We start from the raw sequence: 20379 nt of genomic DNA, 5'->3' as shown, positions 1-20379 counted from the left end.
AAGGTCAACATACAGTATATCTAAATGAAACAAGAGTACTGTATTTCAGAAACCATCATGCAGAAGCATAATACATCGTACCTTAAGGTGTTGTAGCTGGGCCTCCTTTGCAGTGAGATCAGAGCGACGGTGGCTTCTCACCTTCACTTTGAGCTCCATGTCAACCAGCCACTGGTCTAAGCTTTGGAATAAACCTTCGAGCTGCTGAACCCTTGCGAGGGCCTGCTCTACCTGGACTTTGGTCTCGGCGAGCCGGTCTTGGTACCCCTGCCATTCTGTCTGCGCTGTTTCCAGAGCCCGATCCTCAATTTGCGGGGCACCCCATGGAATGACTCTTTCTCGACTGGCAAGAACGGAGCTGAGCAAGTTATGTCCCTTAGGGCAATGAGACTGGAGCATCTGGAGCATTATTAGACAGAACGAATAAAATGTAAAGATTAGGTAGTGCAGAATATTTGTTGCCTATAATATTTAAAGCCTTATATTAACCTGCAGTTCTTTTAACGTGTTCTCCAGAGCATTTACGTCTTCATCCAGGGGTGAGAGAATGGCCAAACTGTTTTGCTCCTGCTCCAGCCAGTCTTCAAACATGTGCAGCCCTCGCTGGTATTCTTGATGGAGCAGAACCAATTCTTCTGCCTTACTGACAGCAGCCTGAAACATCAGCAGAGAATATTATTTCAAATTTATTCCATTATAAGTGGAAACAGAGCACAACACTTTTTAGCTGCTCGCTTCCAGTATTTTCCCCATTCTTTTTCTCCATAGAGAAAACTTTAATAAAGCATTTTAAGCCACAAACCACACCAACTAGATCCAATATATAGATATATATATATAAATAGTTCATGTCCAATGCTGGCAAGTCACTGGTGAGCTCGTTGGCCACAAATTTTTTCAGTTTCCAAGGTAACTGGAATGATTTTTCAAGGGTAATAGGTTGTGTTGCTCTGCACTGAGAATTTGGTTATTACTTAACAGCATTTTTTAAACTTCAACAAAAATTAAATTTGAAATAAAGTTTAAAATTTTGAAATTTCTTTTTTTCTCAAATTCAGTTTTAGTTTTACCAAATTCTGTTTTTTCCATTAATTTTCTGGATTCCATTTCCATTTAATTTTAATATTCAAAAGCATCTCTAATTAAGGCCAGACACTGCAGGCAAAAACACTGTTTTTCATGCACCTGTCAAGTTTGAGATTTTGGCCTGTCTGTTTTCAGACTATTGGAAAGAAAACATCCAAAAGACACTGTTAAGTGCTTCTTTTATAGCACTTTATCTATTTTTGTCAATAGATTTTAATTACAATACATATTTTTAAAGCCTGTTTTCTCTAAATGAAAAAAATGATTTGTCCTGCACTGAGCCATAAATCTTACACACACCAAACTTCACATTTTTATTCCTGTCTATATCCTGAAGGTTTTTATAGAGGGATTTGTTCATATATAATTTGTTTGATTATATACATCTTATTCCCCCAAAAATTGGGAAAATATATTGTTTTCTGTTTGTTCTAAGTATTTTCTGAATTATGGAGTGACAAAAATGAGATAACCAAAATTCCCTATTTAAAAACTTTTGATTCTAATATGTCAAAAAAACTAGCACATATTTTTTTAAATAATACCTCATTTGCATATTTAAACCTAACATTTTAGAAAACTTGTAACACAAAAAATGTTTGCAGTTATCAATGTAATCAATCAACTGGGTAAGTATAGCCGGGCTCACGCTACAGAATTCACAGAATACAGTACTTTCACAACAGCCAATACGTGGCCACAAAACAGCTGCTGTACGGTCCACTGGATAGGGGAGATGGAGGGAACTGCTTCTTATGTTTTTGTAGTAACACTGTCTGTATAATATGTTATATTATGTATAATATCACAACCGCATGGAGCATGAAAAGCTCTAGAGTAAAACTGTCTCAGTTTTCAACATACCAGGTGACTGCTACCAGGTTAACTAACATTTGTAAACATTAGTTGCTGAAAGGGGTCTTAAATCTTAAAGGGGTCATCGGATGCTAAGTTTACTTTTACATGTTGTTTGAACATTAATGTGTGTTGGCAGTGTATGTACAAATCTAACCTATAATGATAAAAATCCATGCAGTGGTTTTTAATTAATCCGTAAAAATAATATCCCCTTTTTCAAATCGAGCCATTCTCAGATGCCTGTCATTGTGGCGTCACACCCACAGAGGCCACTCCCACGATAGCTGATTGACATGAGCGTCATAAGGGTTTTTTTAATGAATCTTTGCGATCGCCTTTCCTAATAATGTGCCAGTTAGCAAGTTTAGCGGCTAAACGCGGCTAAAGTAAACATGCTTGTCACTCCACAGAGAGAAGAGAGGGGCGGGGCGAGCAGAGCTCATTTGCATTTAAAGCAGCCTTGACCAGAATGGGATGAATTTTGCAGAGCTGATTTTGGCAAGGTAAAAAGGGTGTTGTTTTACACTACCATTGAGAATTTTTAACCAAAGTATATTATAAACTTTTCATTAAGACCCTAAAGAATCATATCAACTTGTGGAAAATGGGCATCCAATGACCCCTTTAATAATATCTTGTAGTGTGTGATGCGCCACAATTTTCAAATCTTGTAGTGTGTGCATGTTTAAGATTTCAAGGAAGATAATCTGCAAAGATTCTCCTTAACCATCGGTCGTTCCTTTTGCATGTTGGAAACACCTTTTGCTTTATAATACTGAATTTAATTTAATGTTAAAATATGTTCTCTAATCTCAGTACTGTTTGTTTATGGGCAGGTTACGGAGTCAATCACGGCTTCTTTCAGCTACGAGTAAAATGTGAGGTGACGGTCTGAGGTTCGCAACAAACCGGCAAACATTTAAATTATGCTACTTTTAAATGTTACATTCTCGATTTCTAAAATGATTGTTAAATGAGTTTAAAGGTATGTAATATTGTAAACTATGCTGTATATTCACCCAAATATATACAGTTTGTCTTATATTTTTGTCCATGGGTGTTCTGACTTAATAATAAATGTTCATCTTTTGAGTATTGCTGTTGCCTCTATGATTCTATGTGTGATTTTTCATTTCCAGCCCATTTTAAGCCAGAAATATAATATTTTTTAAACAATACTTGACATAAATAAAACAACCCTGGCATGTTGGGTAAAACGTTTAACCCAGCATGTGTTCTGTCCAATATTTACCCAGCACTAGTAGTACTAGTAGTAGTAGTACAGTGAGTAATATATTTCTGTCACAGTTTATTCAAGTTAAACCAAACTTTTATTTTGACAGGTTGCTGCGAAGACCTTCAGTTTCTGTTTGTATATAATATGATGATAGTTTTTCTCAAACTAAACTGTAAAACGCTCATGAAGTGACTGTCAGAGCAGGTCTAGAGATTATGTTCATGTGTTCATGCACTCGTATACTGAGACAGCAAAGGTTGAAAACACTGAAAGCGCCATGCACGCTTCAGTATGTGTGTACTAAACAAAACCATGCATCTGCACAATTCATTCACACAGAGCCACCCAGAACAGTTTAATATTCACAGACACAAGTCCATATCACGTTTTGATTTAATAGTACTGACCTACTTTTTATTTATTCATGCAAAATTGAGCAACTTCTGTGACACTCTGCATATGGTAAATTTCATTTTTATGACTGGATTCTGCGATTCCATCTGCGTTTTCCGCATCGGCAGAATCATAGAGCCCTAAGCAACTTCATTGTAGATCTGTCTTGAAAGATTTATGTTACTGTTAAAAATCAATTTCCCTATGAGCAGGACTCTACTCTACTCTATAACCACTTGACATTTAGTTGGCTTCACCATATTAGCTCGTGCTGAATAATTCTTGTTGACCACCCAAAACAAACTTAAGCACTGGTCTGTGGCCTACAATTTGACATCTTTGGCTTACCTTGGCTTTATCTTTAATGGCTGTATATCTCTCACTGAGTTTCTGGATCTCCTGTTGGGTGGCTGTATGTTCAGTCATGTTGGATCCCTTGGTCGCAATGGTCTCTAAAGGGCTAGAGTGGCTAAGAACTTCCTCATAGAGGAGCTGTACAAAGCATAGCGATTAAAGTAAATCATACTTTGAGGTTTCAATCTTTAATAGAACTGTAAGAATATACAACTGTTATCTAAATAATAAATCCAGTATAAAATGATATTACATTATACATGCTTGCGAAAGTATGCATATGAAAAGGATTATCTACCTTGGCACGGCCTAGATTGGCTGTCTTGTCCCTCATTTCAGCGTAGTGTTTGTCTGAGTTTCCGAGGCTCTCTTCTACTCGCTCCATCCAGCACTCAAACTGACTTACATCTTCCTGGTAACTGGTCCAGTGTGACAAGGCACCTTCCAACTGGCTGTAAATGCATATAAACAACACATCTACAATTTCCACAGATTGAGAAAATTCTCAGACAAAAGCACTGACATAAAGAAGATGAATAAACATAGACTGGTGGACAGAGAGTTCTCTAACCTTTTGCACTGTATTGATGTTGACAAGAGTGATTCCCAAGAGTCTTTTAGGTCTTGGATCTGCTTGCGAACCACTGGTACACCTTCAGCCGAGGTGTTCCTCTGGACAGACTCCCCTCTGGTGATGAGCATCTTCAGTTGGATTTCTCTCCCTTGACAAGCTGCCAGTAAAGTCTGTAATCAATCAGAAATCCTGTTACACACATGTACAAATGAAACTTACAAACTAATTTACAAGTGCCAGATCCTCTGATGGATGTTCTGTTGATTTAGCAACATCTATAAAACTGTAAAATGTGTATAATAAACGACAGTGTACCTCAAGCTGGCCCATTCTGGTGATAAGCACACTTTTGTCAGATGTGGGGCATCTGCAGGTTTTGAGGACCTGTTTGGACTCTGAAACCCAGTTCTGAAGTTCCTGAAGGCCTTGTGAAAAAAGCTGATGCTCCCCCACCACTCGTTCTACCCTTGACACTTTCTCCTGCAGAGAAGTCAAGACTAGAGTAAAAGACTGGATAAATAAGGTATCTGGAATGGTGTGTGCACACCAAAAGCGAAATTAATTATTTGCATGAGTAGATTACAAGTCGATGCAAAAATGTGAATAGATGCAAATTCGTGCTGGGTGAACACAAATTACGCAAATTGGGTGCCGTTATTGCCACAAGCACATGACATTGTGTATTTTCAAAAAATTTCAGCTTGAGTGGAAATGTCACGATGCATTGTCGCGCAAGCACATCAGTGAAGAACTTACTGACACGTCCATTTTGACATGTCCAGTTGTATCAGAAAATGGAGGAAAGTCATACACGATCATTTTTTCACGTGAGTGACATGAAAACATCCCGTAAGTAATCTAGAATATTCGCTTTGTTTGGTGTGCACACAGCATAAGGATGTACATTAATGATACAATATTGGTCATCAGCTGATATTAGAGATTTTTAAGTTTATTGTTATCCAATAGTCGGATATTTAATTGTGCATATTTTCTATTTTTACATTACCTTTTGCAGTGATCTAATGTTCACTTTTTGAATAACATTTATCCTTTTTTTTGCTAACATAACGTAATTAATTTTTATAACATTAACACTAAATAAATAACACTGTAAAATGTATCTTTAGCAGTTTTAGCAAATGTCAAAATAAATATCAGTTTTCATACTCCACATTATAATGTTGCAACACCTAAAATCACCTGTAGCACTTAAAATGATTCAGTGTAGTTTTTAGAGTTTAATTTTAAAATAATTTAATAAAATAATATAGAGCTTTAATAAGACATTTATTGGTTATTTGGCTATAACATGAAAATAATTATTGATACTGGTCTGAAATTTAATATCAATGCATCCCTAAATAAAAGAGTATACAATTTGCTTTTCATAAAATATACTGTGAATTTTACAGTTTCAAATGACTATTTTTTTTGTATTAATATATGCGACCCTGGACCAAAAAAAAAAAAGTCATAAGGGTAAATTTTATGAAATTTATATGAGAATTATAAATTTCACTGATGTATACAGCTTTCCATTGACGTATGTTTTGTTAGGATAGGACAATATGTGGCAGATACTATTTGAAAATCTGGAATCTGAGGGTGCAAAACAAAAAAAAAAATAATGAGAAAATCACCTTTAAAGTTGTCAAGTGAAGTTCTCAGCAATGCATATTACTAATCACAAATTAGGTTTTAATATTGTATATATATGGTAGGAAATTTACACAATATATTCATGGAACATGATCTTTACCTAATATCCTAATCATTTTTGGCATAAAAGCAAAATCAATCATTTTGACCCAAACAATGTATTGTTGGCTATTGCTGCAATAAACCCATGCTACTTAAGATAAATTTAAAGTTTGAAAGAACAGCATTTATTTAAAAATGAAAGTCTTTGGTAAGAGTATAAATGACTTTACTGTCGCATTTGAACTATTTAATGCCTCCTTTCTGAATGAAGGTATTAATTATTTTTCTTTTTTAATCATACTGACCCCAAACTTTTAAATGGCACTGTAGGCAATCAAACAAAGCGCACAGAAAAGAAACAAAATTTAATGAAATCTGAATTACTGTGAACAGAAATGCACACTCACTCTCCATAATTCAATAATTCAGTCTGACCATTATCAATTAGCATTTCAAATAGAAAACATGTACACCAGGCAGTCTCCCAGATTCAAAGCAAACCTGTTATTGAGAGTTAAATAAACAATGAAAAATTTAAAGCATATAGTAAATCTCCTAATAGAGCTAAACAGGCTATTAAAATGAGCTCATCTTGCATCACAATCACTTGCAAAGATGAAACAGCAAACACAGGACTGATGAGGTAAACAGACAGGTAGAGGAGGTTACCTTAATCAGGTTGCTCAGCGCCAAGTAGCATGCAGCTAGCTGGCAGACCCGATGCACAAAGCTCTTCCCAGCACCCTGACCCTCCCAGAGGCCATGTGCTCGCCCTCTCAGCTCTGCCAGTTCAGACTCTCTGGAGCGCATCTCCTCCAGCAGCGTCTGACGGTGTGCAATCAGGGGTCACGAGGCAAGCAGGGGTCACAGAAGAATAAAGACGAACGTTCATGCCATGAAAAACCACACTAAAAGCCAACATGAGCTTTTGGACACATCCACCAAGACAGACAGGTTACGTTCTCCAAACTTTTACTAAACACACTTAATACATCAGGGCACAAAAGACCACCACGAGCAAATTTCTTGCTTCTTTTCTCTAGATGGAAAAAGAGCAGACTGTGAAATTGTCAGTTAGGCAGACACAGTTCATGATAATAGAGTCTATCATGTTGGGTACACTCTGGGGATAAAGGGATTAAGAGGGAAAGTGGGTAAAAGCAGGGGAAGGGGAGATGGGAGGGGATGGATAATCACTCAGAGGACCTCTACACACTGTACAGATACACTGTTGGAAATGTAATTGCCAACAGAGCAGACAAAAGGGCCCAGCAGGCGACAAAGCAATACAAAAATAGAGACGAAAGATCTTGTGATAAGGCAAAAATAGAAATATTTATCTTTCCAACCTCTATTCTACATTCATGTCATTGTCAAATTGTACATTAGGGGTTTTGTTCTTTGAGTGCGGTTAAAGAGCGAAAAATTAATTGCATGTCAGCTTAATCCTCAACTGTGGCAAAAAGCTTGACTCAGCGGAATCATCAATGACAGACGTGGTTTATTTCATTATCTCCAACAGATCCTACTTCTGTTCAACTCGTTTAATTGAGCTTAAGTACTGCAAAATCCACTGCCACAGTTAGATGATTTCATCTGATCATTTAATTACATGTTTAAACAGCTAGATTATGCTCAAAAGAAAATGTATTTTTAATAGTCTCTACATGTTTAATGCATAATCTATTGACCAGAAATCAAATGTTCTTCTATCAACGAATTACATTACACTGATTTTCAAGGTGCTGTCAGTGAGGACTGGAATCTTAATAGTAGTGATTGATTTCATTCTGGTAGATCAAAGCTCTTATGAATAAGTATAAATAAGTCAGTAAGACTATCTGGGTTTACCTGAAGTTTGGAGAGCTCTAGCCTCTTGGCAGGCAGGTCATGGAGGCGAGCGCTGCTCTCTTGCACGCTGATCTCAGTCCTGTTTAACCAGTCTTGAAGTGGCTCCACACTCGCCTCAAAGTCCTGCATCTGAGACTGCAACACCTGAAAGTACATTTTTATAAAAGTTACATATGTGCCTCAAGCTGTATATGTTTTTTATTTTAAAAACACTCTTTCATAATAAAATAAAATAAAATATTGAGCAGGGCATTAAAAAAATTGTAATATGTAGAGATATCTTTAAAAAAATTAACTTATCTCTATTCAGCTAACTCCACTAATAAAATAAAATAAAATAAAATAAAATAAAAAGGATATTAAAAATAAAATAAAATAGCAATATGTAGAGATGCCACTTATCTCTACTCAGCTAACTCAACTAATAAAATAAAATAAAAATAATACTAAATAAAATAGGCAGGTATTAAAAATAAAATAGTAATGTGTCGAGATGTTTTTAAAAAAATCACTCATCTCTACTAAACTAACTCTGCTAAAACAACAAAATTAAATAAAAAAAAAAGTATATATATCTCTAAGCAGGTCTACCTGTAAGGCAGTCTCTCTTCTCTGTAAACTGTCCATCAGGCTCTTCCAATCATCTTTGGCTGCATTTGCTTTGGTCCTGATGGCCTCCACTCTGTCGGCAGGCATCACGCTACTAAGCTGCTCTCCATAGGTCAGGACAGCGTTCAGTCTGGTCTGGCCCTGCTCCTTGTCACTTTTGAACTCCTGTGGTGTAGAATGAGCAAGACGTCAGCCACACAGACACAAGAAGACTATCACAGAGCAGAGGGCAGCAAGTGCAATGAGTCACGTCCAGACATTGACAGGCACCCAGCAGGGATCTCCCACCATCTGTGAGGCGTGCACGTCCCGTCTTTTTTCCGTCTTTCTCCACTCAAACGGTACAGATGCAATTATGTATGACCCAAAGCGCGTCTGCCGCTGTGTTGGTGGTTCAGGGCAGTAAGCCATGCGGAAACATTGTTCCACATTTGAAATGTATTTGATGGTAAATAAAAAATGAGGAGCGTTGTTTCCATTTTTCATTCTTAGTAACACTCTTCCGCTTCTGTCTTCATATCGCTCCCTTTTTATTGTTGTACATGACCTATGCTACATTTATGCCCACACAGAATCTGTGCTGATCTGTGCTTTTTTCTCTGCTGATTGTGGGAAAAAGATCTGCAGGATTCTGTGGAATGAATTTATACATGGAGACAAACGCTAAAAAGAGCTTGAACTGGTTTCGCTTCAGGACCCAGATTTTTTTTATTGGACGGCAACCGGTGACCCAATACAGTGCCAAAATTAGCGTACAAAATTGAATTTCAATGGTTTCATGGTCTCAGCAGCTAAACCACAGACTGTGGTCAAAACCAATCATGTTTACCCTCACTGCAAGTGAACTTGTATTTAATGTAGTCTTGGTTGATGAGGACATGTCATGTAACCTATGCACACTGCCATCTGACTAATATGACTAGATTAATCTGTAGCAAAATACAGACTGGACTGTAAAGTTTTTTATGTCCATAAAAAACAGACAGTAAGAGTTTTTTCCTTTCTTGTTATGACTGGAAAGTTAATGTCACTACATTACAATAAAAAGTAATTTATTAAAAAAACAAAAAAAAAAACAAACTTTAATTACAGGTCACACTGTAACTGCTCAAAATGAAGTTTTAGGATTTGAAATAAATAAATAAATAAACAAACAAACAAAATGTAAGATGTAAATGCCTGTTAGGATACATGCAGTACATGCAGGATACAATTCAGTTTTTCTGATATAAAGTAAACAGGGGATTAAAATAAAATAAAACAATAAAAAAATTGAAAGATTAAATTAAATTAAATTAAATTAAAAAGTCTAAAATAAAATAAAAAAACAAACATGAAGAGAAATGTTTCACTTCTTTAAATGCTTGTTAAAAAATAATAAAATAATATAATATTATAAATATATAATATAATAATAAAATAAAATAAAATGAAAAACAACATTTATTAGACACAAAATAATGTTTGTTATTTCTGATGTAGAGAGAACAGGGGGTTAAGATAAAATAAAATAAAATAAAATAAAATAAAATAAAATAAAATAAAATAAAATAAAATAAAATAAAATAAATTTATAAGGCACAAAGTAATGTTTGTTATTTTTTATAAATAAAATACAGGGAGTGTTTTCTCCTCCTCCTTTTATTTTTCTCCATTTCTTTCACTGGGGCGTACCCTAAAGTACAAACATGAAAAGGTACATATTTGTACCTTACCTATCCCTAAACGGTACATATTAGTACCTTAAAGGTATATTTTAGTACTTTAAAAGAACACATTTGTACCTTTTCACTTTTGTACCTTAGCTTACTCACTACAGTTTCTGACAGAACTGTACCTTTTTTTCTGAGAGTGTTTTAGGCTAATTTGGTAAATTGCATTGTATTATTTGGATTATTATTTTACCAGAACAGACTAGTGACCCATTTTTTGGTCACAACTGAACAGTTAAGAACCACTGACAATTATATTACTATTTTGAAATTATTTAATAAATGAAATCTGAGATATTTTAGCTAATCTCCAGAATTTTCAGACGATTTCCGTCCAGGTCTAACTATGTCTTTTTCATCACGGCTATACATCATTACGATGCATTTTCCCTTTGCTCTCATGGGTTTTCTAGCGTGCTAATTGAAGTCATAAATAGACTAGTCTGGCACATCCTTGGCTGAATGGTGGCCTCATAAACTGGCCCATGGGACGTGAGAATGGGCTATCACTTTATCAAGTTCTGGCTACCTTTACATGACAGGGATAGAGACAACCTGCTGTGGTCTGGCTATGGCTATGTTCCAAGAATTCTGAATTTTGCCCATTTAGGATGAGCCTCCCGGACAGAGTACTGTCCACAACCATTCCACTCATTCACCTGGATCCGCTGGAGAGCGACGGAGGCATCCTGGATGCTGTGAGGGGAGTCAAAGCATTTGGCGGTAGAGATGTTGGCATTGACCATCCACTGCCGGAAGTCGTGCAGAGAAGAACGGAAGCGTTGTTCCAGCAGCTTCTCCTTATTCTGGCATTCCCGGGAGGCTCGCAGGCTTAGGCTAGGGAGGAAGATGCACAGAACGGTTTTAGAAAAGGAAAGGGTGAAAAAGGGGGATGGGGGTTAAAATGTGTGAGTGTAGGGGGGCTGATAGCGCAAGGTGAGCAGACATCTGTTTCAATGACAGGCTCTCTCAGAGGGAGAGTTTGGGAATCAGAAAGTGAAAACGCAGCAGAAGCTGCACACACAAAAATACGCTAGCATGTCTGCACACAGATACACACTCACACGAATGCGGATGAGGTTAAAGTGGACAGTGGAGGGAAGATAAGCATGTTTTTTTGCTGCTATACCTGAAAAGCATGCTAACGAGGCAAAGCCTGCTGTCATGACAGGTGCTCTCAGCTGAAACGCTCACTTTAGATGCAGCGCTATGAGGTGCAATATATCACAACCCTTCATTCACCTCAGTGCACTAAATTTATATGTGTAAATATATTCGTTAATTAAATACAGCATGTGTATTTAACCTACTGTACAAAACAAACAATGAAATATTTATATAAATATAAATATTTATTCTTGATTGATTGATTGATGAATTATTGAATTAATGAATAAATAAATTAATTAATTAATAAACAGAAAAACCAAATATATATATATATATATATATATATGTTTAAAAACAAATAAAAAAAATCTCTAGTAATTTATAACACTATCTGTGCCTTTACTTTCAATGTTATAGTTTTATGATATTTAATATTAATATACATAATATTTAAAATAGTATTATTATATTAAATATGTTTTGCTGGTAAACGCACTATTCTTGGGGAGCTGGACAATTAGTCTATTAATTTACTTTATTCATTAATTGCCGTATATATATTATGTAATATATATTTTTCACACTTTTCATACATTTATTTTCAGAACTACAAACCATCCAATCTTATTTTTATAAATTATTAAATATTAAACAATATTAAATATCAGATATTAAAATAAATAATAGCGTTTTATATTAATTTTAATGATTTATTATTTTATATTTATATTATTATAAATTATTTGCTTACTATTCTTCGTAAGTTCTCTGCTCATCCACATGCAGTTTTTACAATATTCAAAATCTTTAAGGTAAATAGAAAAACTAAAAGAAAATGTCTTTATATTTTCAAAACAAATAAAAACCAAATTAAACTACTTTTTATACATTTTTTCTATTAATTTATAATACTATTTTTGCATTTACTTTAAATGTTATAGCTTTAAATTATTATTTGCTTTTTTATTATTATTATTATTATAAACAATAAAATATTTATATATTTATGAATGAATGAATAAACTTAAAAAAAAACTGAAACTATTTATTAATTTCTCCATTAATTTACAACACTATTCTTGCATTTACTTTCAGTGTTTCAGTTTTATCTTTTTTTTTTTTGCTTAATCGTTATTATTATTATTATTACTATTTTAAATATGTTTGCTGGTAAACACACTATTTTTTACAGTATTCAAAGTTCAATGAACACTACAAATAAAACTGATGAATAAATGTCTTTACATTTTCACATAATTTGGGCCTCAATTTATTTATTTTTATTTATTAATATATATATATATATATATATATATTTTTGTTTACACTTTTCATACATTTATTTTTAGAACTAAAAACCATCCAAAAATTAATTTTTATAAATCATTAAATTAAATATTAAATAATATTAAATATTATATATTAGAATAAATAAATAGCGTTTTATATTTTATGGTTTCAATAATGTATTATTTTATATTTACATTATTATAAATTATTTGCTTATTATTTTTCATATGTTCTCTACATGTGCCGTATATATGTAATATATACATTTTTACTCTTTTCATATGTTTATTTGCAGAACTAAAAACCACCCAATTTTATTTTTGAAAATGAAATAATATTTAATGAAATAATAAATATTATTAAATATTACATATTAGAATAAATAAAGAGCATTTTATATTTTTTTATTTTAATAATTTATTAATAAACACACACACACACACACACACACACACATATATATATATATATATATATTTTTTTTTTTTACAATTTTCATACATTTATTTTCAGAACTAAAAACTATCCAATGTTATTCTTTATAAATGATTAAATTAAATATTAGATAATACGAAATAGCAGACATTAAAAAAATAAACATTTTATATTTTTTAATTTTAATAGTTTATTATGTTATATTTACATTTTTATAAATTATTTCCTTATTTACTATTTTTCATATTTTCTTTGCTCATCAACATGTAGTTTTTACAATATCCAAAATTTTTTACATAAATAAACCTTAGTTGCAACATTTCAACCAGCCACATGCCGTAATCAGTGGAGACAATTATGCGAAGCTCTGTAAGACACATCCATCTTCTACTTGTCTACAAAGTCCAAACAAACATTCAGGGAATGGATTGCTAAACAAAACCAGGTGGTGACCATTTGACTTCAAAAACCTTTGAACCCATGCATATGCGTTCATGTCTGCAGCACACTCACCTGTTGTGTAGCTTGATGAGAGCGCTGACTCTATCCGACTGCGGACCCAGATCGCTGGAAAACCCACACAGCTCATTGAGCTGCGCCTTCAGCTTCTCCTCCATAACTTCAGCAGTCTGAAGCCCCTCCAGAACACCCTGACAAACACACACACAGCAGGGGTAAGTGTCAATCCACACCTAAAATCTAATTTATCGGCTTGATGCTTCTTCATGCACAGTTGTGCACACACACACATACATCTGAGAATTAACACACAGCTCTATTCAACTCCAGTACAGGGCTTACAAAAGCATTTCTGTTCTTCAGCGAGTCCAGGAAGACTTCCCACTTCTCCGAACATGCCTGAGATTATACAGAGCCAAAGTGGTGCCTCTCTCTCTGCGCTTCCACCCTCCCCCTGACCCTCTCTTTAAAAACAAGAGGGAAATGCTTCCCTTACTTCCCACTATAGAACACTTCCTCCCTCAATCTCTCTCCTCCTCTTCCTTCTCTCACTCCTCCCTGCCTTTGCACGCCGCGGTTCTCCCTCTCTTTCACACTCTTCGGCGGGTCTCATTCACTCGTCCTCGCCTTTGACATGTTCTCTCGTTTGCGTTGCCACTCTTTCGCTCTCCCTCCCTTTCACATTCTCCCCTCCTTCCTCCCCGCCTCCTCCTCTCTCTCTCTCTCTCTCTCTCCTGCTCCCGGTGGGAGTCAGCTGTCAGATGTTGAGGAGCTTGAGCCGCGCAAACGAGCGTGTAACACAAACAAGTCCGGACACCGGAAACACGGGATGAGAGAAAGTACAAAAAAAGAAGGAAACATTGAGGGACTTGAGGAAAGACGGAAGAAGGAGGAAAAATCTGCAATCCTTTAGCAATAATCTGAGCAGTAAGAAGCATATGGAAGTATAAACAACCTCAGCAGCAGGAAAACATATTACAACTCACTGTAGTTTATAAGAAAGAGCCAGACAGAAAGAAAACAGACAAACAAGGGAGAAAACGGGACACAGATGCTCTGTACTATTAAAAACCTTGCAAACCAGTGTGTGTTTTTTCGAAAATGCTAAAATTCTTCACCAAACTGAGTGACTTTTCATACAGGGCTTGCATAATGCACACTGTAATTAAATAGCATTTACCTTATACACTCCCCCTTCCCTCTTCATCTCTCTCAATTACCTTGGCGACCGTCCATCCCTCCACCGCCGCAGCTCCGCTATTCCTCCGCTCGGCGCTGCTCAGTCCCTCGCTCCACTCCTTGAGCTGGCCCTCCAGCTTCTCCATTTCTCCCTCCAACTGCGCTGTCAGCCGTGTCTGCTCGCGCTCGGCCCCTGTCGCCGCGGCTACGGCCGTCTCGAGGGCGTCGCGAGCTCGTAGCGAAGCTCCCTCCCACTGGTGCAGCGCGCGAGCCAGTGCCGCCACTTCGCCATCCATCAGCTCGCAGCCCGCCGCCGCCGTGTGCCTTCCGGCTCTCTCCGCGCTCAGCCGCACGCGCCGCAGCCGCTCGCGCCCCTCGCACGCGCCGCGCTCCAGCAGCTCCTGAAGGAGGGAGGGAGGGAGAACGAGAGAGTGAGATGGAGAGAGGGAGGGTAAAGTTGCTACGGAAACTGCGGCATCGGTGGCTGCTTGTTATCCAACTACTGCTGCCGCCGCGCGTGATTCTCACGGCGGAGAGACCGACTGACTGTTCAAGCGTGCGAAAAACTCTCACATCGGATCTGTTCCTCACGCTTCAGAGGATAAACTCTACTGTCTGCCACCCCGCTTCTTTTTTATTCATCTTAATTACCATCATTCTTATACATGAATATCTACTTGTTTACTTGTCTAATTTTCTCAAGTGCAATTAGAATCTCATTCATTAATTCAGCGATGAGAACCATCAGATGTAAAATACGTTAAATACATTTTTGCTATTAAATATTTTATTTATAAAAAGTGCTATTAATAAATAAATTAAATGTTAGTGAAATTAAACAACAAATAAAATTAAAATTAAATTAAATAGTAGCTGCTTTATTAATCTCAATTACCATCATTTTTATAAATGACAATCTGCTTGTTTACTTGTCTAATTTTCTCACAATTAGAAAATAATTAATGAATTCAATGTAAAATACATTTAAAAATACATTTTAAATACTTTTTTTCAATTAAATGATTTATTTATGAATAGTGTAAATAATAAAAATTAAATATTAGTCAAATGAAATAATAAACAAAATTAAAATTTTTATACATTATCTACTTAGTCTAATTTTCTCATATGCAACTAAAATTTCATTCATGTATGCATTCATTCATTCATCCAGCAATGTGAATTATCCAATGTAAAATACATTTCAGAATACATTTTAAATACATTTGTTGAAATTAAATGTTTTATTTATAAACAGTGTTATTAAATGTCATTCAAAATACATAATAAACAAAATTAAAATAAAATAAAATAACAGTAAAATAGCAAGAAAGTTGCAGTTGCAAAAATCAAATGTAAACAAAAATAAACAGAAAAGTGTACTGATAATTAATCAAGCGACAGGACAGAACAAAAGATATATAGAATGATAGAACGACAGAGCAATAGAATGATAAATAAAACGACAGAACGATAGACAAAACGATAGATAGATAGATAGATAGATAGATAGATAGATAGATAGATAGATAGATAGATAGATAAAACAATAAATAGATAAAATGAAAGACAGATAGAACGACAGAACGATAGACAGAATGATAGTACGGTTGATAGAATGACAGAATGATAGCTAGAACGAAAGAGCAATAGATAAAACGATGACAGATAGAGCGATAGATAGATAGACAGATAGATAAAACAATAAAACGATGACAAATAGAGTGATAGATAAAAAGATAGACAGATAGATAGATAGATAGATAAAACGATGAGAGATAGAGCGATAGATAAAAAGATAGACAGACAGAACAATAGACAGACAGACAGATAGATAGATAAAATGATAGACAGATAGAACGACAGAACGATAGACAGAATGATAGTACAGTAGAAAGAATGAGAACGATAGCTAGAACGACAGAGCAATAGATAGATAAAACGATGACAGACAGAGCGATAGATAAAAAGATAGATAGATAGATAGATAGATAGATAGATAGACAGATAAAATAATTAATGTAAAATAATAATTTATGTATTCAATAGAAAAACAACAATATGTGCATTTTTATTTATTTTAGTCATCAGCCGTTCAAAAAAAAAAATTGGAAAGCAAAGATAGCACATTTATTTCAGGCATAACAGCTTTCCATGCAAACTTATTCTTGTTTTAAAAAAACATTTATGTTCAGTAATAAACAGATGGCATTTTAAGGTGACGATCCCTGACAAATAAACCGCAGCTTTAAAGGTAAAGAGATGGAAGTGTTTATTTGAATATCATTTATTTAAAGTGCTGCTGTGTAGTCTTATTATCCTTTATCGCATCTACCACTCTCTCATTCTTCCTGAGTGTCATTGATTATCCAGGGAGAAACGTGCAAACAGCATAGAAATTTCCCACCAATTTCACCCCCCGTTCTCCCCCTTTTTTAACGCCTCTTATTGCTCTCTCAGTGCCTCTGGTACTTTTCTCTCATTTTCTTTCTCATCAAACGCACCCCATGTTATGAAGATTTTCTTTCTCATCAAACACGCACACAAAGTGTTATGGAGATAAGCAGACGGTATAATGAGCTAATCAGCACAGAAATATTGCAGATCCATAACAATAGTAAAATCTAAGCATCTACATCCATTGATTTTAGTCCTGTGAGAGCATGTAGTACAGAAACTTGACCTTGAAACGAAGCACACAGTTGTGTTACCCCACTCACATAAATGTTCAAACATTTGACCACACACAGTTTTTTTTTTGGATATACCATTCTGTATTCCCTTGTACTTTGTAAACTGAACAAATCAGTTTGTACAAAGCAAGCTGAGTTCCTTACTACTGTCAAGAAACATCTAACGACTGTGAAATTTTGACTCATAATCGTTAACGCACACTTTCAGAAAATAAACTTTTTTTCACTGATTTCACTATTTGGGGGAATTTGGTATTGTAACACTTAATCACGGTATTGCATTGCTCTTAATCTAAAAGTCATTTTTGATAAAAGCTTCTGCTAGCTGGATCATTTAAACTGCAAATTTTATATGTGTACAATGCTGTTGTATTCTGTCCAAGGCTATGTTGACAGGCAACTGTTGCAGTACAATTTCTCTCATGGGGTTAATAAAAACTCATATCTCTCTATCTATTTATACACCCACACTCACATAATCATATGTGCAGATGAAATGCAATTATGCATTCATATCATCAGTGTCTCACATAATTTGACGTGCAGTCTCACACCATCTCATCTGCTTCAAAGAATGGATTTGGTCTTTTCATTTCACACCATTCACAGTGAAATATGATGTTTGTAAATGAGAAAAACAATATGCAGGTTCTTTCTATAATTTTCCACAGAGGTTGTTAAAAAAATCCTTAGAGAGAAGACAAGCTTGTTCACAAAAAATTGAATTTCTAATTAATGTGTGAACACTTTGTGGAATTATGAAAATGGAATGAAGTATATTTAAATTGCATGCTTATTTTATACAGATGTGGAGTTTATTAAACATAATATGAATTATAGTCTGGCACAAAGTAAGAGTAGAAAATAACATGTTCTGTGGCATGGCATGCTATGCTACATTTTTCAGTTTTAATATTAAAGGTAAAAAGGATAAAATTAACCAATACTTTAATATTCTTTAAATGAATTATCTTACCCGGACTTCGGTCAACTTCTGATTTAAGGCTGGAGAGTCACCGGATGGGTCAGAGCATTGTTGAAGCTCCTCCCCTACCACCATTAGCCAATCAGTGAGCTCCCTGATTGTTTCCATGTACTGCTTGTGCTCGATGACAACATCCTCTGACAATCTGACTCTCTCCTAAATAAGATAAAATATTAATTAACGCATTTAAATTTTAATATAAACACTCTCTTTTACTGTTACACTACAACTATTTATTAGACATTAGCAATACTTCACCTCTGCTGCAGCTTTGACATCCTCAAAGTGTGCCCTAAGGAGAATCATTTCTTCTTCCTTAAAGACGGGGTCACCAGTGCGTTTGTACAGTTCAGCCGCACTCTCCTCCAGATAGCACAGAGCTCCCTGGTGGTCCTCCACATCTGATGACAGTAAGCGCAGTCTCTCCAATTGCTTTCGTTTCTCCCTTAGTCCAAGCTGGGGCTCAAGAGGACCTTTAACCTCCACCCCTACTCCCTCCAGCCATCTCTGCAGCTGTGCGCGAGACTCCACGAACAAATCCCACTGATTAACAGTCCATTCCAATCGGCTAGAACACAAAGGACAGATTAAATACTTCTATATTTGACATTCTTTACATTTTTACCGTGTATATTATTCAGCATATTTACCTAGATAGAATGATAGATCGACAGAACTACTGAACGATAGACAAAATGACAGAGAGATAGATAGATAGAACACTAGAAAGATTGACAGAACGATAGATAGAACGATAGATAGGTTGATAGATAAATAGAACGAACAGATGGTAGATAGATAGATAGATAGATAGATAGATAGATAGATAGATAGATAGAAGGACAAAACGATAGATAGATAGATAGATAGAACGACAGAACAATAGACAGAACGACAACAATAAAACGACAGAACGATAGATAGATAGATAGATAGATAGATAGGTAGATAGATAGATAGAACGACAGAACAATAGATAGAATGGTAGATAGAACGATAGATAGATAGAACGACAGAACAATAGATAGAATGGTAGATAGAACGATAGATAGATAGAACGAAAGAACGATAGAACAATAGATAGAACGATAGAACGGTAGATAGACAGATAGATAGATAGATAGATAGATAGATAGATAGATAAATACAAGGACAAAACAATAGATAGACAGATAGATAGATAGATAGAACGACAGAACAATAGACAGATCGACAACAATAGAACGATAGATAAAACGACAGAACGATAGATAGACAGAACGACAACGATAGAACAATAGATAGAACGATAGATAGATAGATAAATAGAAGGACAAAACAATAGATAGATAGATAGATAGATAGAACGACAGAACAATAGACAGAACAACAACAACAGAACAATAGATAGAACGACAGAACAATAGAGAGATAGAGAGATAGATAGATAGATAGATAGAACGACAGATAGACAGAACGACAACGATAGAACAATAGATAGAACGATAGAACGATAGATAGATAGATAGAAGGACAAAACAATAGATAGATAGATAGATAGAACGACAGAACAATAGACAGAACGACAACAATAGAACGATAGATAGAACGACAGAACGATAAAGAGATAGATAGATAGATAGATAGATAGATAGATAGATAGATAGAACGACAGAACAATAGATAGACAGAACGACAACAACAGAACAATAGATAGAATGGTAGATAGAACGATAGATAGATAGAATGATAGAACGATAGATAGATACATAGATAGATAGATAGAACGACAGAACAATAGATAGACAGAACGACAACGACAGAACAATAGATAGAACGATAGAACGATAGATAGATAAATAGAAGGACAA

At 35.2% G+C, this 20379-nt stretch overlaps 1 protein-coding gene across 1 annotated transcript in view; it reads right to left on the bottom strand.

Annotated features, from left to right (window-relative positions):
• syne1a (spectrin repeat containing, nuclear envelope 1a) overlaps positions 1–20379 on the bottom strand; it is a 151137-nt gene that overhangs the window by 75838 nt on the left and 54920 nt on the right. The window contains 14 exon segments of the mRNA XM_051139300.1: positions 82–399; positions 490–654; positions 3923–4066; positions 4227–4380; positions 4500–4672; positions 4818–4982; positions 6876–7031; positions 8058–8201; positions 8649–8831; positions 11038–11215; positions 13727–13863; positions 14893–15252; positions 18521–18685; positions 18788–19097. Coding sequence (XP_050995257.1) covers positions 82–399; positions 490–654; positions 3923–4066; positions 4227–4380; positions 4500–4672; positions 4818–4982; positions 6876–7031; positions 8058–8201; positions 8649–8831; positions 11038–11215; positions 13727–13863; positions 14893–15252; positions 18521–18685; positions 18788–19097 — 2752 coding nt within the window.

This window comes from Labeo rohita, chromosome 20 (genome assembly GCF_022985175.1).
Source record: "Labeo rohita strain BAU-BD-2019 chromosome 20, IGBB_LRoh.1.0, whole genome shotgun sequence".
In the NCBI taxonomy this organism is placed as follows: Eukaryota; Metazoa; Chordata; class Actinopteri; order Cypriniformes; family Cyprinidae; genus Labeo; species Labeo rohita.
Note: the sequence above shows the minus strand (reverse complement) of the source record. Positions and strands in the feature narration are given on the sequence as shown.